The 25,461-nt window shown below is 42.5% G+C and overlaps 1 protein-coding gene across 14 annotated transcripts in view; it reads right to left on the bottom strand.

Annotated features, from left to right (window-relative positions):
- Positions 1 to 25,461, bottom strand: part of PDE4DIP (phosphodiesterase 4D interacting protein) — a 1,465,918-nt gene that overhangs the window by 169,794 nt on the left and 1,270,663 nt on the right. For all 14 annotated transcript variants that reach the window (XM_069641322.1, XM_069641325.1, XM_069641324.1 and 11 more), the window contains one exon: positions 10,267 to 10,376. In XM_069641322.1, coding sequence (XP_069497423.1) covers positions 10,267 to 10,376 — 110 coding nt within the window. The remainder of the gene's footprint in view (positions 1 to 10,266; positions 10,377 to 25,461) is intronic.

Below are 25,461 nucleotides of genomic sequence, written 5' to 3'. Positions count from 1 at the left end.
TATAAAAAACCTGAGCAGAATATTTTTTATGAATCGCTCGATAAATACTTTCTGGGTGACCTCTAAATTGCATCAATCATCCAATTCAATTACTGATAGAAGTCTTAGGATAATTGAGCTGGTTGGAGAGGGAAACCAATTTTTACTCACATGTACTCTTTAATTCATATTAATAAAGTGCATTTCTACAAAGAAAGTTTGAACTCAACAGTGATGTCTGTGTAACATTGAATGATAAGCATATCCTAATCAAAGAAAACCATTTGTCTTCATGATTCATGACACAAAACATTGACCAACATGACAAACATGACAAACCAAATTAAAGTTTCAAGGTGTAACATTGAAGGCGAGTTTAAAAAAGGAAAACTTAAATACAGTTCCCTTATTATACACCCTGTTATGGGTGTCTTAGAAGAAAAAAAAACCTGCATCTTTCCCTGGCAATTTGGTAAAGAGACAGGAATTTGTAAGGGTCAAGATTGTCCTAGGGCTTTAATGTAGCCTCGTATGTGGGTCTTTATCGTAAAATAATTCTTTGCCTACCTCAGTACAATGAAAAGAAAAAAAACAGAAACTTGAACTAGACTGGAGGAAAAACTATGACCAGGCAAAAAGAATAAACTATCAAATACAAATCCGAGCATACAAAAAGGAATTTCTCAAAGCGAAAAAGAAATACTACGACAACCGAATCACAATAGCCACCAACACCGAACAAGAACTATTCAACATCATGAATGAGATGAGAAACCCACCTGGATGCAACAACACACCATTACCTTCACAAAGACTATGCAACTGCCTTGCATATCACTTCCAAAATAGAATCAATGCCATATATCGGATCATACAAAGCAAACCAATAAACCAGACTGTGCACCATGCCCCATCAACCCTGGAACTTCAAAAAGACCTGCAATGTTTCACACAAATATCAGTAAAGAGATTCATCAAGCTGGTAAAACTTAGCAATAAAGCAGGATCACCCATGGACCTCTGTTCACCAGACATATACACAAATCAATCCTCACACAAGAGGATTAATCGCACGTGGGATCAATCCTCACACAAGAGGATTAATCACACATGGGTCACATCGCGTTACCTTCTGCATGGAGAAGGATTGAGGGAACTATCCCTGTTATTAATAATGGAAGAAACAATATATCGGATATAAGGAATCAAGAAGAATAGTGGCTCAGTTTTGAAAAAGGCTTTTTAAGGCCGCAACACGTGTCAACATAGACGGGCATACCTTTGCAATTGATAATGGTCATTCAGACCAAATAAAATAATTGAACAAATACATTTTTATTACATTTTGGGGTGTCTGGCGCACAACAGGAGTACTTACCTTAATCCTCAGATAAGACCCACCAAATGGAATGCCACAGAAACCTCTTCAACCAATCGCTCTCAACAGGGAGAGTACTGCAGTCTTACAAATCTGTGTACATCAAACCACTCCTCAAGGATACTACAGGCGATGTGGAAGACCTCTATAACTACAGACCAATATCAAACATTCCCTATCCGGCAAAACTGCTAGAAACCTATGCCTATGAACAAACACTGGAACACGTAGAAATACAGCAACTATTGGGCCAGGCACAAGTCAGCTTCAGACCTATGACAGGGACGGAGACGGCACCTTCTCCATCTGGGATGACCTAAAAAGCAACCCTGACTCCAACACAAGCTCTGTACTGAGAATACTTGACCTCTCTGCAGCGTTCGACACCATCAACCACAACATCCCAATCAAAAGACTGGAAGAAATAGGGAACACCGATACAGCACTGCTCTGGATTAAATTGTTCCTATTTGAAAGAACAGCAACAGCATTGATAAACCATTCAAAGCAGCGCCACGGGACACCACCTGTGGAGTAAAGCAAGGGTCCTCCTTAACCCCACTCCTCTTCAACATCTACTTGTCCCCATTAATCAACCTCATCAAAATGCATGGCCTCCCCTGCTACAACTACACAGATGACACCCAAATCATTTACAAAATAGAAGATGTACAAGAGAACACAACGCTAGTAGACTGAAAGAACTCTACGATTGGATGAATACAAACAGCCTCAAACTCAACCTGGGCAAGACAGAAATCATGATCATATCCAGAAATCAGGAAAGCAACCAATACATCCCATGGCCAACAGAACTAGGAAAAGCACCCATGCCATCAGAAATAGTCAAAAACCTTGGAATCCTATCAACAATGAGCTAACACTAGAACCACAAGTAAACGCAATAATCAAGAAATGCTTCTTCCATCTACACACGATCAAAACTATCCTACCATTCCTCTCCTTTACACACAAAACACTAGCCATCATATCCCTCATGTCCATGATAGACTACGCCAACAGCAAATACCTCGGAATGCCGGATTATCTCCTGAAGATACTGCAACGTATACAGAACGCAGTGGCCTGACTCCTCCTCAAAATCTAACGAAGAGACCATATCGTTCTGGCACTAAAGATGCTACACATGATGCTAGTCAAAAAACGATTCACATTCAAAACAATGGGCATAACACATGCAGCAATCCATGGCCAACGAGCAGAATCCCTACAAAAACAATGTGCATAACGCACATAGCACTCCACTGCCACGGAGCAATTTGGCAGCCGACCACAACACTCAGATCCAGCCATGACATCCCCCTGGAACCTAGGCCCACTGGCGTAACGGGCCCCCCCACAACTCCTGCGGTGCGGGAGGCCCCACACCACATGTCCTGGGAGGGGGCCCCACTTGGAGTAAAAACGAAAAATACAAAATAATATTTCTTTTTGAATTCACTCTGCTGTCGTAAAGAAACTTTCTTTTTGATGTTCGAGGGCTCCCACCACCCCATGCCACGGAAGGCCCTAGGCTTGAGGCCTCCATGTCATGGGTTTGGGGGAGCCCTATGACTACAAAAAGAAATAGTTTATTTTTGAAGTCGCTCTGCCTTTATAAATAAATTATTTCCGTTATGGTTCATTTTTTTTTTAAGTAACTGGGCTCCCCTCAACCCCATGACATGTGCATGTGTGAGTGTATGATGAAAGGGTGCACACACATATTTGGGTGGCTGGGTGTGCATGTACGTGAAAGGGTGCACACTTAAATATATGGGTGGTTGCCTGGGTGTCCCTGTATGGTGAAAAAATGCACACCTAAATGTGTATATTGTGAATGGTGTGTGTGCTTGTGTTCAGGGGGCCAACAAAAACTACATTTTGGGGGGCTAACCCTTCAAATGTTGTGAGAGGCGCTAACTTCATGGGCAGTTGGGAAGGGGCAAACTTATTTGTGTGGGGGCATCGAACTTCTTTACGCATTTTAATGAGACTATTCTAGTGCAGCTTCAATGTTACATGTAGTTAACTCTCTCCTTTAAGTCTGAAAGCACCCACTTATGAACTGCTGTGTGAATGAGCGGTCTCCTATTCCCTCTCTACCCTTTGAATCACTCCCATGGCATGCAAGTACTAAACCCACATCACGATTCCAATTGCCTAAAATATTTGGCATTTGAATGCAGGTATTAACAGTGAAATGCTTTACGTTAGTAATTGCTGGGCACTTGTTAACAGCGAAACCGGTGCCGTTTAACATCTGTGTCCCATTTTGTCCGGCAACTGCTCTGTAGGTTAGCCAGGTCGAGTCAACATAGCCCAAAATTTCACGGCGGGTAGAGTGCTGAAGCCCAGTCAGCTCAATGGTGTTGTGCCACTACTTGTGTTTAATGACTTGATTACTTATTGGCAATCTTCATTACTCCTTGTCCTATTCTTCCTTGTCCCAGTACTTGTGTTTGAGGCAGTACTTCTGTATGAGGCACTCTGCCTCATACACAAGTACTGGGATGAGGTAGAGGTACATGGTGATAATGCCTGACTTAGCTACCTGTGATCTACATTACTCCTAGACCAACTCTTCCTCATACGTAAGCACTGGGACAAGGGAGAGGGACGAGGAAGTAATTATGGGCCAAGGAGCTGATTTTGGAGGTTTGGGTAGGTTTTTTTTGGGAGAGGGGATGTGTGGGGGGCGGGATTGTGCGATAAATAATAATGGTTTTCCATGCCCATGCTAAGCACGCATGATATGTGGCATTAGTGGCTAGAGAGGCATTTTGGTGCAGCCAGTCTAGTAATTCCTCAGTTTGGTATGACTCGTTTTTAACGAGGCATTTCTGATAAAACAGTCCTGCTACGAGTAACTACGTGGCTAGACTGGCATTTGGGTGCTGCCAGACTAGCTGCTTCTTACTGCGGATTGTATATTTTTCCGGGCATCTGTAGGAAAATGATATGGTTTATTTATTTAGTTATTGTTTACTTGTTAGGCACTTATACAATAGGAATATACTGTTTCAAAGTGCCCAGAGGGGAGGGAGAGAGAGAAATGCATTACAACATTACAATACAATATTTAATAACAGAGGGGGGAGAGGGACAAACCTACTATGCCTTGAGAGCATACAGAATGTGCAGAAAAGAAGAGGGGGTAAGTGCTGGGGAGTCCGATCCCGTGGGTGAGACACGGACGAAGTGCTAGGAATGTTGAGTGCTACACGGCCCGGGTTCGCAGAAGGTGTAAGTGGGAGTCTCCAGAGCAGAGGGCGTGTAGCTGCAAAGTGCTGTGGAAAGACAGCAGCTGGTAAGAATTGGTGTCGGAGGTCAAGGCCTAGAGGATGCATAAGGGCCAAAGACACTGATTCAGCAACTGTTGAATTAGCATAGGCGAGGAGGAGGAAATGAGGAGGACAAGAGGAATGTCTAAAGGAGCTTCCAGAATTTGAGAAGATCCTGCTCAAGGCGGAGGGGGAGGCTATCCCAAAGGGGGGAGCCTGCAGAGGAACGTGAGCAACCCCCTGCCCTCTGTTTAGCAAAACGCTTTACACACAAAGAGTTGGTGCCAGAGAAGCAAAGTGGTCTAGAGGGAGAGTATTTAGTGAGGTAAAGTTGAAGATAATGTGGGCCCCGGGCCCAGACAGCCTTGTGGATGATGCAGAGGGATTGTAATTTAATCCGTGCAGCAACCGGAAGCCAGTGAACACTTTTTAGTGCAGGAGAGATGCGGTCCTTGGGCTTAAGGCCAAGTATAAGTCTTGCTGCTTTATTCGGGATAAGTTGCAAGGGTCGCAGAGTGGACAAAGGAAGATTCAGGAGAAGATTATTACAGTAGTCAAGTCTAGAGAGAATCAGGGCTTTAGTCACATTGAGCATCTGAGGGAAAGTGAGAAAAGCTAGAATTCCTTTGAGAAGGAAGAGCTGATAGTTGGACTTCTTTGCAATGTCCTGAGTATGAGGGAGGAAGGAAAGAGAGGAGTTGAAGAAGACTCCAAGGTTCCTGGCTTCAGGCGCAGGGGCAGAGCCCAAGAAGGAAGGATAGAGGTGGGAGCGGGGTTCCATATGGAAAGGATCTCAGTTTACAGGTGTTGAGGCAGAGATCATTGGAGGTACATCAGGACTAGATGGCAGACAGTCAGTCAGGGATGATGTAGGGTGCAAGAGTGTCAGCAAGGAGTCTGAAGAAGAGCCGTGTGTCATCTGTGTAACACTGAAAGTTGGAGAAGAAAGAGGAGATGAGGCGAGTAAGGAGAGCAAGGTAGATGTAAAAGAGAATATAAGTCATTCATAATGCACCTGTACACAAGTTTTTCTAGGTGCGACAAGAAAGGGAGGGAAGACAGAGGGAGGACAAGACAAACTATCTTACTAGGCCTTGTGTCATTCAGATCATGCAAGTGCGAGAATGAGCAGTGCGAGGGGAAAGGGAGGGGGGAGTGCAAGGGAGAGGGGAGGGGAACACAGGGCTGCAATACTCTGAATCAGTGCAGCCAGGGCAGCACGGCTCTGGGTAGTGCAAGGAGAACAAGGGACTGTAGGGTTACAGTTACAGCCCCCAAGAGCGTGGTAGGCCTGCAGGCAGTGCAAGGGTGACTGATCAAGAAAGAGCCTGGACTCAGTGGGACTCTGAGGGTAGCCAAGCAACCAGTCGGTACAGCAGTCATGTAGGTCAGCAGGGGGAGAGAGAAAGCAGAGGAGAAGAGGAATGTTTTTAGTTGATTCCAGAACGTCAGGTGATCCGGCTCAAGTTTGAGAGGGGCACGGAGGCCAGTCTAGGGGGAAGCACCTGCAGAGGAGAGAGATCTACCCCCCACTCTCTGCCTGGTGAAGCATCTAACCCTTAGATAGTTGGAGGTAGCTGAGCTAAGGGCTCGAGAAGGAAGGTATTTTGGAAGAGAACATTTGATGTAGTGTGGGCCCCGGCCCCACAAAGCCTTGTGGACACTGAAAAGGATCCTGAACTTGATCATTGCAGCCACCAGGAGCCAGTGGAGAGATTTCAGGGCTTGAGAGATACAGTCTCCGGCCTAGAGGCCAAGGATAAATCTTGCAGTCCTATTCTGGATTAGTTGCAGAGGGCGGAGAATAGAGGAAGCCAGATTGAGAAAGAGGCTGTTGCAGTAGTCCGGCCTAGAGAGAACCATGGCTCGGGAAACAGTGATCTTCTGGGGGAAGTGAGAAAGGGAAGAGTCACTTTGAGTCACTGTGAGAAAGGGAAGAGTCACTGGTAGAGGCACTTCTTGGTGACATCTAAGATGTGAGGCGAGAAACAGAAGTGGAAGGTGAGGGAAGAGGGCACAAGGCGGGCGGCAAGAGTGGGAGAGGGGAAAGCAGGGCCAAGGGTTCCAAAGAGAAGGATCTCCATCATGCTGGCATTAATGCAGAGATACAGTCAGGAATGAGTGGGGGAGGAGAGGAGGTTGAGGGGAACCTGAAGGAAAGGTCAGTGTCATCCGCATAACACTGAAAGTTAGAGATCAGGTGGGGCAAAGGGGTCAAGTAGAGGTTGAAAAACCAGGGTGAAAGGCTAGAGCCCTGGGGAACGGCACAGGTAGAGAGAGAAGTGGCGGAGAGAAAGGTACCAAGTTGGACCTGAGAGGAGCGGTCCAAGAGGAAGGAGGTCAGCCACTCCAGGGCCTGATCTGTGATGCCCAGGTTCTCACAGAGTCGATTGATCAGGATGGCATGGTTGACTGTGTCGAAAGCAGAGGAAAGATCAAGGAGGATGAGGACAGAAGGAATGCTGGAATCAAGGTTAGAGAGCAGATATTCACGGGTGTTCAGGAGAGCAGTTTCCGTGCCTCTGGCAGCTCTGAAGCCAGACTGATGGTCATGGAGACAACCAACAGATTCAGTGTGGAGAGTAAGCTGGAGATGGCCAGCTTTTCCAATTTGCCGGGCAGGTAGGATCGGCAGACGGCTTCTTGAGGAGTGGGTGCACAAAGGAGTGCTTAAGGGGAGAGGGGAAAGTTCCAGTGGCGAAACAGTGATTACAGAAATCAGACAAGGCTGGAGCGAGGGTGTCAATATGGTCTTTGATGATTCTGGAGGAGCAGGGGAGCACCTGTTCGGACAACACTTTCATAGATCGGGCTTGTGTTGATTTGTTTATTTTATTTATGTTTTTTGATTTCGAGGTTCTTGGTAACAATGGCCTTTCAATGTCTTTTCATTCATATAAAGTTTTGATTTTTGTTTTAATAAATTTGATGTACACATTTTTTAATATATTTCTTGTTACATTTTGTAAGACATTCGCAAGTGTGGAGTAGGATTATTAGTTTGCAGGAACCAACAAGGTTGATTGTAAAGCGCTCTTTTGCTTCCCGAATTTAGGGCTGCGCTCAATAAATACTTTAACAATAATAATCCAAAGAGCCACACAATCATTATGAGGCTTTTTAATTAGGCAAAAAGAGATACCAATTTCAAGCAGTAGACTTGCATAGATAAAATTCCACGGAAGTATGGAATGCGTAGTCGAATGCTATGAGAATAAGCCATGATTTCATGTGAGACTGTCCATTTGCTTTGCCCACAAAAGGAGCATTCAGAAGGTATTTTCATTTGGTTTCAAGCTTTATTCACACAGCGAGTATGTGCGCATCGAAAGAGCAGTCCAAAAAGCATTTGAGAAAGGGATCTTATCCCAAAACATGGAATATGAACAGACTGCATCAAGTGTTGCTGTTTAAAAAATCCAGAAAAAAGTGCTCACAAAATTGAGAAAATATCACTAATATTCAAGTTTATTCAGGATTATTGCCTGAAAAAAGGAATGTGGATACCAGACATGTTGAGCTGTCTCTTTGATGTACTAAAACAGAAGAGGTCCCAGAGAAGATCCTGGGGGACAGGGGAAGGTCATAGCAGGTGAATATTCAGAGTATGGGTAGGAAGTGAACCAGGGTAAGCAGAAACAGAAACACAGAGAGAAGAAATGGAGGAAAACTAACTGAATGAGCTACCCGGGAACGATTACATTATTGGCACTACACTCAATCACACTGTGTGTTGTCCCATTGTATGTTATTGCGTAACCTGAAAGATGGAGTAACAAGAGAAGGCTGCTTGTTTTTTAAAGGAATATGTTGGCATTCACTGGGATAAGATGGATGATGCAGGCATGAAACATTTGTCTGGGAGTAAATAATTGTCTGTGCCCTGAATCCAGCAAATTAAGGTGTACCACTAATTTAGATTGGAGTGACTTCTCTGTTGCTGCAAGTTAGAGGTACATGCAATGCGGTCACAAGTTTCTCCAGCATCGGGTAATCACCAAAGTATCCAGTGTGGTTTGAAGGAATGTTCTAGTAAGTCGTGTAAAAAAACAATTCATATTATCATTGGCATTACAGAAAGTGCACATAACACGACACTATTAACCGAGGGGTCGGGCTAATTATGACGGTAATTGCCCAGCACCAATTTTGGCGCTTAAGGTGGGCCTGGTATTGCCGTTAGCCTGCTTCCCGGGTTAATATCACCATTAGCACAGGCGTGTGATGACATCTGGGTGCTAATGGTTGTTTTTTGCAGGCATCCGTCCGTTCATAAAAGGAAAATCAAAGAATGATGAATGATGTGGAAAGAAGAAAAGGGCATTCCGACAGAAGTCCCTTTTTTCTCTCCATGTCAGGCTTTCTAGCCAAGCGTGAGGGAGTGGGGCAACGGAAGCGGAGGTAACAATCTTGGTGCTGGATGGCAGGTAGAGTGTGAGGGCACAAGACAGCGGAGGCAAGGGGTGAGCAGCTCTCAGGCTGCTCTGAATGTGGGCGTGAATAATGCTTGCCTTAAGCACAGCCTCAATGGCTGAGGGGCACTCTCAGGGAGCTATTGTACTCGAGAAGTGAGCCTGGAGCTCCTGAGCTCTGGTATAAAACTGGCATCTATTTATCTTCACTTCTTGGAGCTGGTGTAATTCCTTGTAATCTAAACTATTGGTACCATTACGCCAGGCAATATTGCACCTACCTTTAGAGCAGCATTGCAGAAATGTGCGAAATAGCTCGGTTTGGTTGGTTCCAGGAGTATGTATCGATTAAATAATCTGTGCAAGTTTACAAAATGATCTTCTTGGATCACAAAGCCGGAGTAGATGCATATTGGTAATGGTGCGTGAAGTTGGTCCTCGGGTAATGTCCCTGCCACTGTTGAACTAAAGGAATTCCAACGTGTTAGGGAGAATTCTCTTATAAGGCTAATTTCCCAAACCTAGTGAGTCCCCCAGCAGCTTTGCTGGATTTTTGGGGTTTGTGTTTTTCTCCTGCTAAGAGTGAGACTCTTTTCCTCCCACTCTTAGGCATGATTTGAGGCATGTCTGAACTTTTTGTGTGCTTATGGGCTATGGGGTCTTTTACTCCATAGGGTATCATCTGTTTTTCATTTATGTTACACAGCACCCTCAGTGCAGTAATACAGGGGCGTCATAGTCACCCCCAAACATAGACTCCATACCCTGGGACTGACTACTGTCTCCCAGGGCATGTAAAGTCACCATTGACTTTACTAGTCCAAAATTGTGAACAGAACCAGTGCAAACCATCATATTGTGGAAGTACTGGAAGGGGTTAATTCGATTGCCCCTGGGTCTGTTTTCAAGAGGGCACTGTCCAGTCCCCCCTTGTCGAGTTTCTGGCTGGTGGCAGTGGTTACCACGCAAAATATTCCACCGGAATATTTCCTATGGAATTTTCCCATTGATTTTAAACATACCACTTTTTGGTGCAATGTTAAAGATACCGCCGGTTTATTTATTTAATATTAAAATTTATATTACATTTTTTTAATTATATTATTATATTTATAATATTAAATCGTCTTGCAGTGGTCCCCAAGGGAACTGCACAGGATTCTGTCTAACCCACCGCAACCCCAAATCTACCAGAATTGGTTCTGCTTCTTACTTGTTGGTTTCCTTCAAGGTACAACGTCTCCTTCATATCTGCGTCCTCCTCAATGCTGTCCGTGAACTCTGAGCTTGCGTCATCATCCCCATCATCCCCGGCATCTTGACCTGAGACAAGCAATACAAAAATCAGGAAAGTCATTCATTGTACGAATGTGTAGTTTTTAAACTGAATTTTCTAATCTGATATGTTATGCTTAGTCATGAACCAGAAACTATAGTATGTTTGTGCTGAGTGACAGTGGAGATCACCAGAGACGCACAATCCACTCGCAATTTTCAGAAATTATCATATGGCTTTATGTTAAAAACATTTAACAACTTACTCTTCGGGTTGTGCAATTCAAAGTGAACCAACACACACTTCCGTTCACCAAACAAGACACTTTCATGATCTTCTGCCACACCCAACGTTTCAATCAATGGAAAGGAGCCAATAAGCTTCATGGTAAAATAAAACTTTGCTCCACGGCTCCACTCACCACGTGCCACTTCTGGCCCCATTATATGTTTCAAGTACAATTGTAGTTTGAGCTGGCAGTTGACGTAACCACCAAACTTCCTGGTCATCAAAAAGTAACTTACAATGCAAACTCAATAAAGTAACATAAATCCTTACTGTGGTAAGAAAGCCGAAGAGAAGAATCAATTGGCTGTGGCAATTGATCAACGCACCCATTTCCTTCTACCCTCTTCTCTTTCCTCTTTACCTGTATGTCAACCCATTCAAACACTGAGTTTAACGCACAGTGAAACATTGATTAGTAGCAACACAGCATGCAGTTTTGCTGGGAACACCTGTACACTGTTTTTAGCTTTAATAAATTCACAAGAAGTTCAAGGTACTGTTTGATCATAATTTTATATGGTGACTTGCCTTACCCAAGTGTTGACAGTTGTGATTGGTCAATAATGCGAGGTGGACAACTGCTTGTGGTTTTCTCAGTGTTAGACATTTTATTGATAATAAAAAGTGCAAAGAAAACCTACCTAAACCTACTCTACCAGGGAGTTTTCTACCTGGTCTAGGTTCTAAAGGGAATTCTCCTAGAAGACAAAACTGGCCCTCAGACTAAACAAAGCATTCAAAGTAAATCATGAACAACAAACATATGATTACCAAATAACCAGTGACGGGAAACAAACTTCACCTGTCCTGGGTAGATCCCTTACCCAGGAATGTCCAAAAACAATATCTCCAAATGTTCGCAAAGAAAAGTAAAGTCTTGGATCAGTTTTGAGAGTGCCAGAAAGTTCACCCAAATAAAAATCCACTGGTAACAGTACAAAGACAAAAGTATCACTGCTACTTCCACAATTGTCCATATGGTTGTAACCTCTACAGTGTCTTAATTATAACTTGTCAGGATGCTTCTTCTAAGGGTGTTGCTTTCCTCCCGACAACCCCCTTCTACTACGATCACTGTGGAGGCAGGCTCCTTTACCCCACAATGTACTACTGCTTCAACCACCTTCAATTCAGCATTTCCTGGCAATATTATAGACAACCACAGTTTTGTTAGCACTGCTTCAACTTGGTACTTTATGATTGTTAGGATAGTTAAAGACAAGACTTTGGGCTCCACAGGTAGGCAAGGCACTCTTATTTCCTGTGTTAGAAGAAAAGGGCAGCCTCTTTGCCTCTTCTGTCTGTCTTACTGCTACCAATATAATCTGCCTTTGCTTCCAGACTGCTTCTCTCTGGGCATCAACAGTCTCAGCATTACAGATTGTGGACTTAATCTTTTTAAAGCACCCAGCTCCCTTCCCCAGCTTCATGCACGCCTTCTTGGTTTCAGCAGCCTCCTCAAAGTCGTATTGCCACTGTTCCAGCTTTGCATAACCTTGTCACCATTGTATCAGAGGACACAGGGCCTTTACCACTTTTAAGAAATTCAAAATATAGGTTGTTAGATCTTAATAGAGCTGGTTTCACTGTAGAAAGTATTTGCTTACTGGCTTGGGTACAACTTGCCCTTAATTTTACGTCTGCCACTTCTGCAACTACATAATATTTGTTCTGGATGTTACAAGACTTCGATTTCACAAGAGAAACAGAATTAGGTACACATAACCACTTTTTGATGGTGATTTTTAACTTGAAAGAACTGTAAGGACTCGCGTTCCTTTTCATTCATATGGAGTGATACTTTGACTCGGGTTGGGAACCACAATTAATCAAAGGTAACCTTTCTTTGATGCAATAGTTTGTGTACAAATTTGTGAAAGTCAGTTTTAACCTTCCAAGTAATTTAGAACAGTAATCTCCCTCTTAATTGATGACACGCGACCACTCTGGTAAAGTTATGCAGTTCAACAATGGAAAAAGGAAAGCATTTTAATTTACGTAAGTACTCTAACTTGCATTAAGTGTGCATGTGATACATTTCCTTAGCCGTTAACATTTTCCACAGCAACGAACAGCTTCTACTCGCTCCCACTTCTAAGCAAGTTATACTTGAGCTGGTTACAGTTACCAGCAGGGTTTTTCAATGAATCAGAGTACGGAGTATCACTCATCAGCTCCAGATACATTGTGTTTGCAGGTTGCTTCCACTTCCCTGCACATTTCTCTAAGATATCGACAAGTTACAAGAACCTGCGACGCTCCCAAAAAACTAATATCTAGACTTATATGTAAAAAGCGCCCTAATCTTTAATTGCATTTTCCCTTCCTCGAGTCGAGGGAAGAGATTAATACACTAAAATTAAAAGAAGGACTTGCCCCATATAACTCCCAAGATGGAGTACCATGCCATAATCCATTGATAGAAGCAGATTGAACCCACGGATGCCGTCCAACCTTAAGACTTAGGAGATACGACACGACAGACTAGTGCATACACCATTATAGGTAAGCCTGCACTTTTCTCTAAGATACCGACAAGTTACACAAACCTGTGATGCTCCCAAAAAACTAATATTTATACTTATGTGTAAAAATCGCCCTAACGCGAGTGTTTCCTCTGTGCCCCAACAGTGCGACAAAGGACTTCTATAGACACTGCGCACTAACAGCGCAGACGCCTAATAACAGATCCTTTGCACCAAATTTACTTGAACAAGAAACTACAAGAGATTTAAAAAGAAGGTAAGAAACATTACTGATTGGAACCCATATCTACAATTAAGTTTAATGTGCATGTTGACCTGTAAAACTAAGAGGGGGATCATCATATTTATTCCCTTCTCTATATAGGCCATACCCAGCCTCATTCATAGAAGATACCGCATTTAGACATCTCCTAGAAAATAGCTTGGAACTCAAAGTCAAGCAAATGAAGGTAATTCAAAGTGTCATACCTATCATAGAAACAAACAAAAGTTTTGCCTCATAAACAACTTTTTTTTAAAAGATTGTTTAATGGTCACTTTTTCATTCTTTGATTTTCCTAGATATCGAGAAGCATATATATACAATCTCTTATTCTCTAAGAACCACTTTAATCATCTAATTAACCCAAGGGACTATACAAGATTACAGAACAACCAGGTATGTATATTTCTCCCACATATCACAAATTACAAGTGTATTACAAGTGATACCAAAGGATGCGCAAGAGTAGGAACAAGCTAGACTGAGTTAAGTAATTACAAGTCTCTTTGTCACTTCTCTCCAAGTCGATACACCGGCACACACAGCCCTAATTGACCATTGATGAATAGTTCTAATACATAAAGGGACATCATCCACCAGAGATGAACCTCACACTCAAAAAGGTAGTTCATTAACCTATTTAAGCACTATTATAATTGCAATAATTTAGACAAGAAATTTAGCAACTAAAGCTTCTCTTTTCTTCTTTGTATGTTTTTCAACAGTTACACCACAGAAAGAAAATCATTTAACTTTCACCATTTGTCAAGTGTACAATCCAGGCGTTATGTTATTTTTTTTAAACTATAACAACTAATGTGACCATCCTCTTGATGAATGTTCCAATACCAGCTCATGAGAACAGAAACATGTTGAGTCCAAAGTTCTAGGATATTGACTAACTAGACATATAAATTAGACTCCTTTCCTGAGTATATCAACAGGAAACTAGCAGATGTGCTGAATGTGGTCTATAAAATAGTTGTGTATATTAATTTAACACTTGTCTTCATTCAGGATGCCACATTGTCACTATTAGGATTGTGTTTTAGTATGCTTTTACTATTATACTGATTAATTGATTCGTCTTTTAAATTTATGAAGTGAATGTCGATTAAATGAACATTTTGTATTTTGACTTATATAAGACTGATTTATTTTTTGGTCTAACTGTTGCAAAACTAGCTCACTACCTCTTGTTATATTAATGGTTTACTTCCCCCAGAATAAGGTAAAGCACTCAAAGTAAGTAAATGTGGGGTTCCCCCTATATATACGGTGCTTCCACTTCCCAACTTTTCTTCCTGCTAATACCACTTCAGGCACTCTTGGGACCCACACCCTTCTCCAGCACGGTTGTCGCCAGTCTAGCCTGCACCACAGGGAGTCTCCTTCACTCCTATGACCTTCGGCTTGCTTCTGCACACCGGCCTCTGGGTTCAGCACGATTTCAGCTCTGCAGACACAGCTACTAGGTCCACCTGGGAAGATCTTCAACTTCAGCACGTCTCTCTCAGTGCAGCCACAGCAAAGCAGGGTTTGTGAACACAAGACCAACTTAGAACCTGCAGGTGAAATCTGTTCTTCTCTCGTCCCAGCGACCCTTAGGTGATCGCACTTCCTCATGAACTGCCAACCTTGTGCCCTTCTCCTTCCACTACTACTGCCAGCCTTCCAGTACCTCCTTCCTACTCCTTCCTGCTGCAGCCTTTTATGCCTATCAGGTGGGCAAGTGACTTCAGGTGCAGGCCCTTAATGTTATTTGCTTGACCTTTACAAAGGCTATTAAGGGCTACTTGTCTGTCTTTTACTTCTGCATGTCTCTTCAGCCCTCTTCTTTGTCTCAGTCCCTGTGGGAGTCTGGGACATGTAGTTAATTTGAAGGAAATTAGGATTTTCCACTGCTCCTACATTTTTCGGGGTGGTTTTAATTCCCTTAATAGATACAGAGGATATAGAAAAGTCTACATTTCCATCACTCCTTTTGATGTACCTTTGGCATTGAGGAAGATGTTTATTTTTAGGGATACAAAAGACCTGTTCTTTTGATATAATATGTTGCAGGGTTACAATCTTGGAGTTTACCATTTTAATCTTACTAGGGGTTTCAGATATTTTAAAGTGACAATAAGTTAGAACCCTCTCAGAGGAGAAATCCCATGCCTCATCCCATGGAATCTCCTCAGTGCCCGGGGCCTTGTCTCCACCCAAGTGATCCTCCTGCAGTAAACCACCACCAGGATTGGGATCGGAAAGCATCTGCCCTCCCCTGGCCACCTGGGAGGAGACTTTAGGCAGGGTTTTGGTGAGGGAGCTGCAGGATTCCACACACAATCCTGACATAGCTCAAGTTCTAACCTGGAGAGACCGGTTTGTCCACCTCTGCCAACTCAACAGTGTCAGGAAACCTGGGCAAAGGGTCACACAGTTCCTTGCATGTCTGAGGATTCTTCAGATCTTCACTCAAAGCACGTTGAACTCCACTGAAAGAAGGGTTGGTTTCCGCCAGCCCAGTTCCGCTATTCTGTAACATTTGGATCCCTTCTATGACAATTAAATCATCCATCAGCTTCAATGACTTAGTCAGAACTGACCTGTTCTGTCCAAAACGTTTTCTTGACCAGTGCACATTTAATTACATTTTTCACATTATCTGCTACCAATGTCAGGACTCTTCTACTGAGACTGGACCAAAAACAAAAAAAGCCTACTCTACGGGTTGAAACCCATTCAGGTTGATCTTGATTGCATTTATTGTATTCCTCTGTTCCATACCAGAGGAGGATACTCATTTGCTTATCAGTCTGATTTTACCTTTGAGGGTAGCCGGCCTTGGCAGAGAAAGGATACCAACAGTAACCACAGACATGTGTGTCTGCCTTTTTGAACATCATCACAGACAAGAACGAGTTAGAACTGCCTCTCTGGGAAATTACAAGGGATCAATAGGCCTCAATATGAGTTTGCTGGTATCTTGGTGGTAAATCTGCTGAGATACCAATAAACAGATTTACCATTTCCGCCACTTAGTCACGCGGTATTACAAGTGCCGGTATGGTGGCGTTAGTCCCCATTTATTGTGTGCATAGGACTTCAGGGGTATTTTGGCTATAATTCTGCCGGCAGCAAATATTCCAAAATTGCTATTTTTGGCAGTAAGGCCACAGAATCGCCTCAAGCATTTAGCTGGATGTTTTTCCTGTTACTGTTACCACTGCATTACCAGCCTTTTAAAAGTTATTACTGACAATCGTAGCTCCAATAATTTACCACTTAATTTGAACACATTTTAAATAGAAATAGTGAAAGCAAAACACGCATTCTAATACTGTACTGTTTCTAGGTACTCCCAATAAGTACCTCTGTTCCCAATCTCAACAATTCTCATTATATTTTATATTTAGTATTTATTGAGCCCGAATTTAGCGTTTAGCGCTGTAAATCCTTTTCTCCTCACGCCCGCAACCTCGGTTTTCACATTGATCCCCACCTCTCTCTATCTCACCACATTTCCCTTACTGCCAGATCTTGCCATTTTCATCTCTATAACATCCGTAAAATTAGACCCTTCCTAACTTTTCACGCTACTAAACTCAATCACCTCCCTCATCTTTTCTAGACTTTTCTACTGTTCCACTCTTCTCTTTGGTCTCCCCTCCACTCACCTCTCCCCCCTGAAATCTGTGTACCATTCTGCCATCCGCTCCCTCTGCCTTCTCTCACCTTATGGCTCCATCTCCTCTTCTCTTACCTCACTAGACGGGCTTTCTTTCCACTCCCAACTCAAATTCAATTTCCTCTGTCTTGTCTACAAATCTCTCTTCAGTCTTGCACCTCCCTACCTATCCTCCCTTTCTACACTCCCTCTCGTTCTCAACGCTCCGCTGACCTTTTCCTACTCGCTTCTCCTCCTCACCCTGCGCCCCTTCCCGCTTTCCATATACTAGCTCCTATCCATTGGAATCGCCTCCCTCTCCCCATTTGCTCTTCTCCCTCCGATCCTACCTTTCGCATTTCTCTAAAATCTTATTGCTTTCATTCACCCTCCTTAACCTCATGCACGCTCACTCTGCTCTGCTGACCTCTTCCTACTTTCTTCTCCTCCTCTACCCTGCGCCCCTTCCCACTTCCACTCCTTCCAATTACTCGCTTCTTTCCACTGGAATCACCTCCCTCTCTCCTTCCGCTCTTCTCCCTCCTTTCCTACCTTTCGCACTTCTCTAAATTCTTATCTCTTTCTTTCACCTCCCTAAACCTCCTACTCCCTCTCTCACTCTAGTCCCTCTCCACTCATGCTTAACATCTTCAATAATGTAAATTGTTCCTTGTACTGTTTTCTAGTTTGATTCAATTGTTATATAATGCTTGCTCTGGTTTTTGCTTGTTCCTCTTGTAAAGCACTTTGGATTAAAGCTCTATATACATTTAATAAAATACAAATACATCAGTAGGAGTTGCAGGCATACACTAGATTATTACAGGGAGCAGCCCCAACAAATGTAACAACTAATTGACAAAGATGTCATGTGTTTCGTAAGTATCATGTAACAATGTCTAATATAATGGCAATTGTGTTTATTGAAAAACAAAATTACCTAATGCAAAAAGAGTTTGATTTATGCAGTCATGTGATTTAAGCAAATTATATTTTAAAAATGGCAGACAGAATCTGTACGCTATAAGCTACAAAAAGTAAGTAACATTTGGTGATATGGTCTACATATATTACATTTTTAATTACGGGTACAAATTACACAAAAATACATGTTTTCCTTTTGACATGTTACTTGTTAATTGGCAGTTTAGGTGAACTCTGGTCAAACCAAACATGTGTTTATCCAGAGCCCAGCTATTAAGACAAGGAATGCAGCGGTCAGATTTTTGTCAAAGAGGTCTCACCATTAATCATTGACTAATCCATTAACAGAGATAGACATGCACAGCTGTGTGTAATCAGAGCAAATGTGCTTGTTTTAAACTATCAGAAATATAAAGATAAATTTGAGCTACATATTGAATTTAATTTGAATCAGTGGACTTGTATATTTTAGGAGGTAATTACAGTCAGAGATAGGGAGGCTTGTAATCCAGTAATGGCCACTATAGAGTAACAGAGGCTCACAAAAAACCCTGAGCCTTGACCCAGCAGAGCAATAAGGCCTCATCCCATTATGTACCTGCTACCATTCAAAACACCTTAATAACATGATTACATTGCTGCCAGGATACCAGTTCAGCAAATGTTTTCTGTTAATCACAGGTCCCACAAAACTCTGATATACACCATTAGAAATTAAATGCATTTAAAAGGACACAAAAAAACAATACATGATTGGCTCTCATTTTGTAACCCTTTGCTTGATTCAAAAACCAAGACTGGATTGAAATTCAGCCCATGATCACATGCATATAAAAGGATATATTAAGATGTATAAATCATTAATCAAGGCACATTTTCTGTTATCTCCATTATGGCTGGAACTACAGAAACATGAAGGAGATCTGTGACTTCAGAATGTTCGTGCAATTCTGAATACATACATCTCATTATTGGCAGCGATCTGGTCCACACAATAAATTAAATGAGAGACATAATTCAGTCCACTTTGCTCAGAATTCTTGAGGGCAAGGCTAACTCAAAGCTAAATGCATCCCCTTATCACATGGTAAGCACATTGGCCCAACTGAAGCTAAGAGGAGGAATCTAGTGCGTGCGTGTAAGTAAATGGAACCCATCATAAGCACTGTCCAATCCAAAATTGCAGTCAAATGATTATAATTATAATTGTTCTTTTATAACTTGCTTAATACCAGGGATTGGTTTGTAAGTGCTGGATCGGGATTCAAACTTGTTTTGCGCTGCATTGTCTTTCTTCCAAGACAAACGCGTTGACCATGAGCTATCCCACCTCACCATTTCAGGCCACCCACTCTGGGCCCTCTTCCTGCTCCTTCCTATGAGGCTATGAACCTTGGTGTCATCTTTGACTCCACCCTCTCCTTCCGTCCTCACATCTCTGACATCTCTAAGAATTCATACTATCGACTGCACCACCTCAGAGGTTTTCTTCCTTTTTTAACTTTCCCCCAGAAGTTCACTGTCTCCAGAGCTCTGGTCCTCTCTAGGCTGGACTATTGCAACAGCCTCTTTCTAAATCTTCCTGCCTCTACTCTCCGACCTTTGCAACTTATCCAGAACAGGACTGCGAGACTTGTTCATGGCTTCAGGCCCAGCGATCGTATCTCACCAGCTCTGAAATCTCTTCACTGGCTCCCCGTGGCTGCAAAGATCAAGTTCAAGACGCTCTGTCTTGTCCACAAGGCTTTCTGGGGCCTGGGACCACTCTACCTCCAACTTTCTCTTCCAAAACATCTTCCGTCCTGAGCTCTCCGCTCATCTATCTTCAACTCTATGAGGGTCAGACACTTCTCTAAGCAGAGAGTTGGGGAAGATCTATATCCTCAGCGGAGCCTCCCTCTGGAACAGCCTCCCTGCCTCTCTCAAACTTGAGCAGGACCACCTCTGGTTCCGGAAGCAACTCAAGACTTTCCTTTTCACTTCCGCTTTCTCTCTTCCTCTCCTCTGCTGATGCACAGGACTGTTCTGCGCACTGGTCACCTGGTCACCCTCTGAACTCGGGTCCAGGCTCCTGCATGTCCAGTTGCCCTTGCACATCCTCCGGGCTCCCCAGCATTTAAGGGTCTGTATCTGCATCCCTAGAGTCCCTTCTCTCTGCACTTATGAGACAGCCGCTGGCGGCACTTGTGAGTTAACTGGACTTCCCCCTTTGTCTCCCCCATGGCACTTCTCCCCTTCCCTCTTCCCTGCACTTGGGAGATCTGAATGACACAACACCTAGTAAGATTGTTATTTTGTCCTCACTTGTTTTTCCCTCCTTGTCTTGTCGCACCTAGAAACACTTTTGTACAGGCGCGTTATAAATGCCACATAATATCATATCATTTGCAGAGTCAAATGATGCTGCATGGATGGAGATTGTTGGGTACTTGAAGTTAAGGACATAGGAAGTTGAGAGAGTTTTTCGGAAAGCAGCAAAGGAAGAGAGGTTGTCCGACAGGAGAAACCGTGATTGGGTTTCCACCTGGATACATCCAATAGAACATCTCCCTTAAGGAAGGCCTTTCCAGAGGGAGCAGAAAGATAAGCTTTTCACAAAGAGAACCAGATTGTAGAGGGAGATTTGGGAGTAGGGGTACAGACTGAAAGGAAGAACTTACCTGGTAGAGTTGCCTGAGCTGTTTATGTCCCTACCTATCCTGGGCCTTGAAAAGACAAAACAAACATAAGTACAGTAATCTCAATGCATTCAGAAAAATGCCCCAAGAATGTATTAAATCCCAGAGACCATTGAAAGAATTTTGGGGGAACCCTGTTTAAAAGCTATGTCATTAATTGGGGACTGTGTCAATAAATTAAACTTTGTGGAAGAATACTTAAAATAGAATGTCTAAGAATCTATTATTTTGCGGGGCATAGTAGTGTCTGACAGTAACCAGTTATTCATTACATTCGTGAGTTTCAAATTATATCTAGATTTGTGAGCATGCTGTACAATGTGGCTCACAGATTTATAGGGATTGATAAACCACATAGCCTTGGAAAACCATAAAGGTACAACCGATTATGCTCAGACGCAGGGGACAAGGATAAAAACAAACAAGCTTTGTGAACAGACTTCCTAAATCATGGATACAACTGAGGAACTGTGGACAGCAAGATTGACAGGGCAACAAGAACCCACCTCAGCAACCTCCCGGAATACAGAGCAAAAGGGTCCCAAAATTGAGTTTCACTGGTTGTCACGTCTGAATCCAGCAGGGCTGTTTATCTGATTATCTCTATGAAATTCCCGAGGGGGATTTAGAATGTTGGGGAAACTGGCCCATCAACTACATAAGTGGAAGAATCTTAACCAGCAAAGCGTTTGTCGATGGAGTAAGAACACACCCATCACTGAGCACTTTTTGGAACCCTGGATGACTTTAAAATTGCAGTGCTGAAAGTTAACTTTAGGACAGAAAAAGGGTGAAAAACATGAATACAAATGCATGCAGATTTTCAATTCACTAGAAGATGTTTGGATCAGACAATGCGGCTTCACAAGTCATTATTCCAATTACAACATTCCCACTCCTTGTATCGGTCATGTCCAATAATATTTTCTGTGACACCTGACTGACACTCTAGCCCCACCAGTCTCTCTGATGCAATGGTCTGTTTCTGAAATAACTAAGCACTTCCAGCACTTTAAAAGTCCAGCCCCACAAGTTTCCCATGGCTGTTGAGTGCTCATGTTCCACATCAAACTGGCTTTAGTTGACTCAAAGAAGAGAAGCACACTCAATATCCTTTTCACACCCACCTTCACAACTCAAAGGCCCAAAACATGACTAATTGTTCCAACTTCCTTTTGGCCAGGTACAGTCACAAGCCCTACATGTGGTTGACTATGCAAATACCAATCTTGCCAAGGAGGCAGCCTAAACAAATACTTGCTCTATTTCAATTTGACTACCCTTTAATAGGCAATACTAGATATATGACAATAGCCTGATTAATGTTCCAAATACAATTGTCCAAATATGTTCCCTATTTCAAGCTTAAATATACATGGGAATGGTGGGCTACAGGCTCACCATGCAACTGGCTCTGCCTAAAACATACCAGATTTCGGTAGATTTGCACATGCCAGGGCTGACAATACCCCATTTCTTCACACCTCTCTGCGAGCAGCACCAGCCAGCAGTGCTTCTTTCTCTTACTTGCTTGCATATAGTCTGCAGTACATCTTTCAGACTCGAATCTACAGAGGTAACATAAAATGTGAATATAGCTCTTTGTGAAGGAACCACATATCAGAAACGGACACAATCAGATAAGGCATTCCAGAGGTGAATCCTTAAAATGACCTGCTTCTCCAAGAGCTTCATTGTACCATGCCTATGCCTGATGAAGAGACCAGAAGATAACAAAATGTTGCAAATAAACTACTTTGTTAGCCTAACTATATTATTAGGATAAATACCTTTTATACAATTATCTTAAATCGATATTTTTCTCTGAAGACAAAACTGGTTGACGTTTTCAGAAAAATCGAAGTGAATAGTATTGTTGTAAAGTTTATTCCAAGAATGGTTTTGTATTTTCTTACTTCAATGTCTTATGTCAATTTGTATGTTTATATTGGAAAGGATTTTATTATTTTGTATAGAAAATGTATGCAGACTTATTTTTATGCGTATGTATATTTGTGTGCATTGTGAATGTGAACATTAGCAAGATAAAAGCAGACAGGTTCAAGTTTGTCCATTCATTATCCACAAGCCGTTTAGGGTTGCATCTTAGTTAATATGTACAGTGAGAGGGGGACACAAAGAAGTGCTTTATCACCTGGGCTAGTGGGCAAGGATGAAGGTATCCACTCAGACTAAGAATGTGAGGTGCAAATGAAACACAGAGCAATGCAGCAAGCACATTAACCAATTTAACTATTCATGTAGCTACTCTGATGCTTTCACACAGTTGTGCAGAGCTTTGTTTCTAAAAAGCAAAAAAAACACAAGAAAGTGCACAGGGACGTCATTTGGGAGTTGCTAGGGGTTGCAGCTGCGACCCCTGCTCTCCCTTGCAACCCCTGGCATGGCCTTTGCAACCCCCATTGAAATTCTTTTTACAAAAGAAGAACAAACCCTCTTTTTAATATAGTGTATTCATCATTATTGAATATGAGAATTTGATTTGAGAATTCTGGTGCACTGTTTTTGGCTAAATGTATATAAATAATGTTTGCCTTGGTTCTTATAGCTGGCTGAAAGGAGAGCTCGGAAACATGGGTGTTAGACGCATCTGAAACAAATGGACATTTCCAAGAGTATTATTGCTGTAAAAAAAGCATATGTACTATACCACCCTTATACAATTGTTGCTACTTGAAGCAGCTAATCCAGCAGAGAGCGCTATACAAAGATTTCCACTGTGTAGCTTATTCACACCTTTCCTACCATATAGCTGTTATCTATGGGGCCCTGGAAGTCAATATATTGTAGCATGTGTATAGCTTTGTATTGCTGTGTTGGAGGGATGTACATGAATTACTGAGCACTGATGTGGCCTGAAGCACAGCATTTACTTTGCACCCTACAGATGGGCTATGTGTGTATGAAATTCACTGTCATAAGTTTGTTTGTAATATTTGCACCTTCTAGTCCGGAACTATATGGATGTAGGCTTTGATTGCTGATGAAGTCACTGTGTGCTTCTTTACACCATGAATATTGGTTTTCCATAGTGTGCTGAAAACTACTGCACTCAGCATCTTTGTCCTCCATTCAGACGATATAGACTGGCGATTAGGACTCATATGGTCTTGAAATATAATGTACTTCTCCCCCCACCCTATAGGTGGTACCTACATGGGCTGAAAATGGCGCACACTTTGTTATCTTTGCACTTAATTTCTCTGTTCAGTGAATAATTCTCAAATCCCAGAAGATATTAAATTTGTTCATGCATCCAGTGCTTCATTTGTGGCGGTGTTTGTTAGGGCTCAGCCATAGCACTTATTTTTGAGACCCAGCACTTCTTTTCTGACCCTTAGTTTGATTTTGATGTGGAGTTTTGGCAACTTTAACAAGCATCCTGGAAAGTGCAGAGATAATAACTACATATAGGTCAATATTGTTCTTTAGTAACTTCAGTTGATGTCTATATTTGGAAATCAAGAATGCTACCTACCGTTTAGTTTACATTGGGCTTGGTTTGTATGAACCTGCATTGCAAAATGGGAATCATTTCATTAGATTGTAGCAGAGACTTGGGGAAGTGACCTGTGATTCACTGCACGAGATAACGCAGTGTGTAGAGTATGCCATGCACATGGACCACTCTTTGGGCTCTGCATCACAGATTACCACCGGCTGTGTAATTGCTGCAACCAATTATATGGGATGATGCGGGTGAGCTATTGTACTTGAGGAGAACATTGAGGCTAGAAAGTTTGCTTTTCTGGGGGCGGGGATCTCTTTAATACCTTCTGGTTTTATGGGCATTCACTATTTGAAAAGCTTCTGTCAAGATTATTTTGTTTTAAATGATCGATCTGGTTTATTTTATGGGAAAGAACTAAGGGAGATTTTTGTCGAATGTGAATCATGAACATGTAGGTGGGTTTAACTCCAACACTGGTTAAGAGGTGGATTGGCTAAATGACTAATGAATTAGAAAGGAACCGGCAGCATAAGATTTCAGGGAATGTGCAAAACTGACCAAGGACATAAGCATCAGTGTCTTATCCATGAATAACCTTTTTAAAAAATAAATTTAAAAAAACCGAGTGGCAGTTGAGAAAGGAGAGTGGCTTCTGCTGGGAGTTTTGACATGCAACCCATCATGAGAGCTGAGAATGCAAGAGTGATGCGCTTATCCCGGCTAACACCACCAGAGCCTTGTCAAGAAGCCAATCTGGGAGCAAGACATTCTGGGAAACCAGGGTCTCCAGATGAGTGATCTATAGGAAGCCACACACATACGGATTGATTCTGGCTTTGCAACCAGTGAAACATTACTACCCAGGCATCCTACTGAAGGTGACAGTTGTCCATCCAAATCCACTGCTTTCTCTATGTATTGCCGACTGCGATGGCCCTCTTTTCACTTTTAGTTGGTCAATTACTGGCGACGCTCATATAAAATTCATATCTGAGTCAGTGTGTGTGTGAGGGAGAGAAAAAGAGAGAGAGCGAGAGATAGATAAATGCAACCTCTTGACTGTTGCTTTAGATACACTCCTGCCAAGCCCTCATAGAAGTGGAGGCTCTAAAGACGCCGCCATAGGCAGCCTCTGGACACAGATAAAAAGACACTGACGTTAGGAAGCCTTGCTGTAATCTAAAACCTTTTAAAACCTCCCTAAGGGTGAAGCTTTGCCAGGCAACTTTGGAACTGAACTGAGGGTAAGAACTGGGTTGTTGCATACTCCCTCTGAGTTAGTGGGAGCACACCTGTCACAAATCTTGGACACTGTGCCCTTCAAAATACTGATCCTATTTTTGCACTGAACCCAACATAAAGAGAGG

Source organism: Ambystoma mexicanum, chromosome 1q, assembly GCF_040938575.1.
Source record: "Ambystoma mexicanum isolate Mex_15411 chromosome 1q, UKY_AmexF1_1, whole genome shotgun sequence".
Classification (NCBI taxonomy): Eukaryota; Metazoa; Chordata; class Amphibia; order Caudata; family Ambystomatidae; genus Ambystoma; species Ambystoma mexicanum.
Note: the sequence above shows the minus strand (reverse complement) of the source record. Positions and strands in the feature narration are given on the sequence as shown.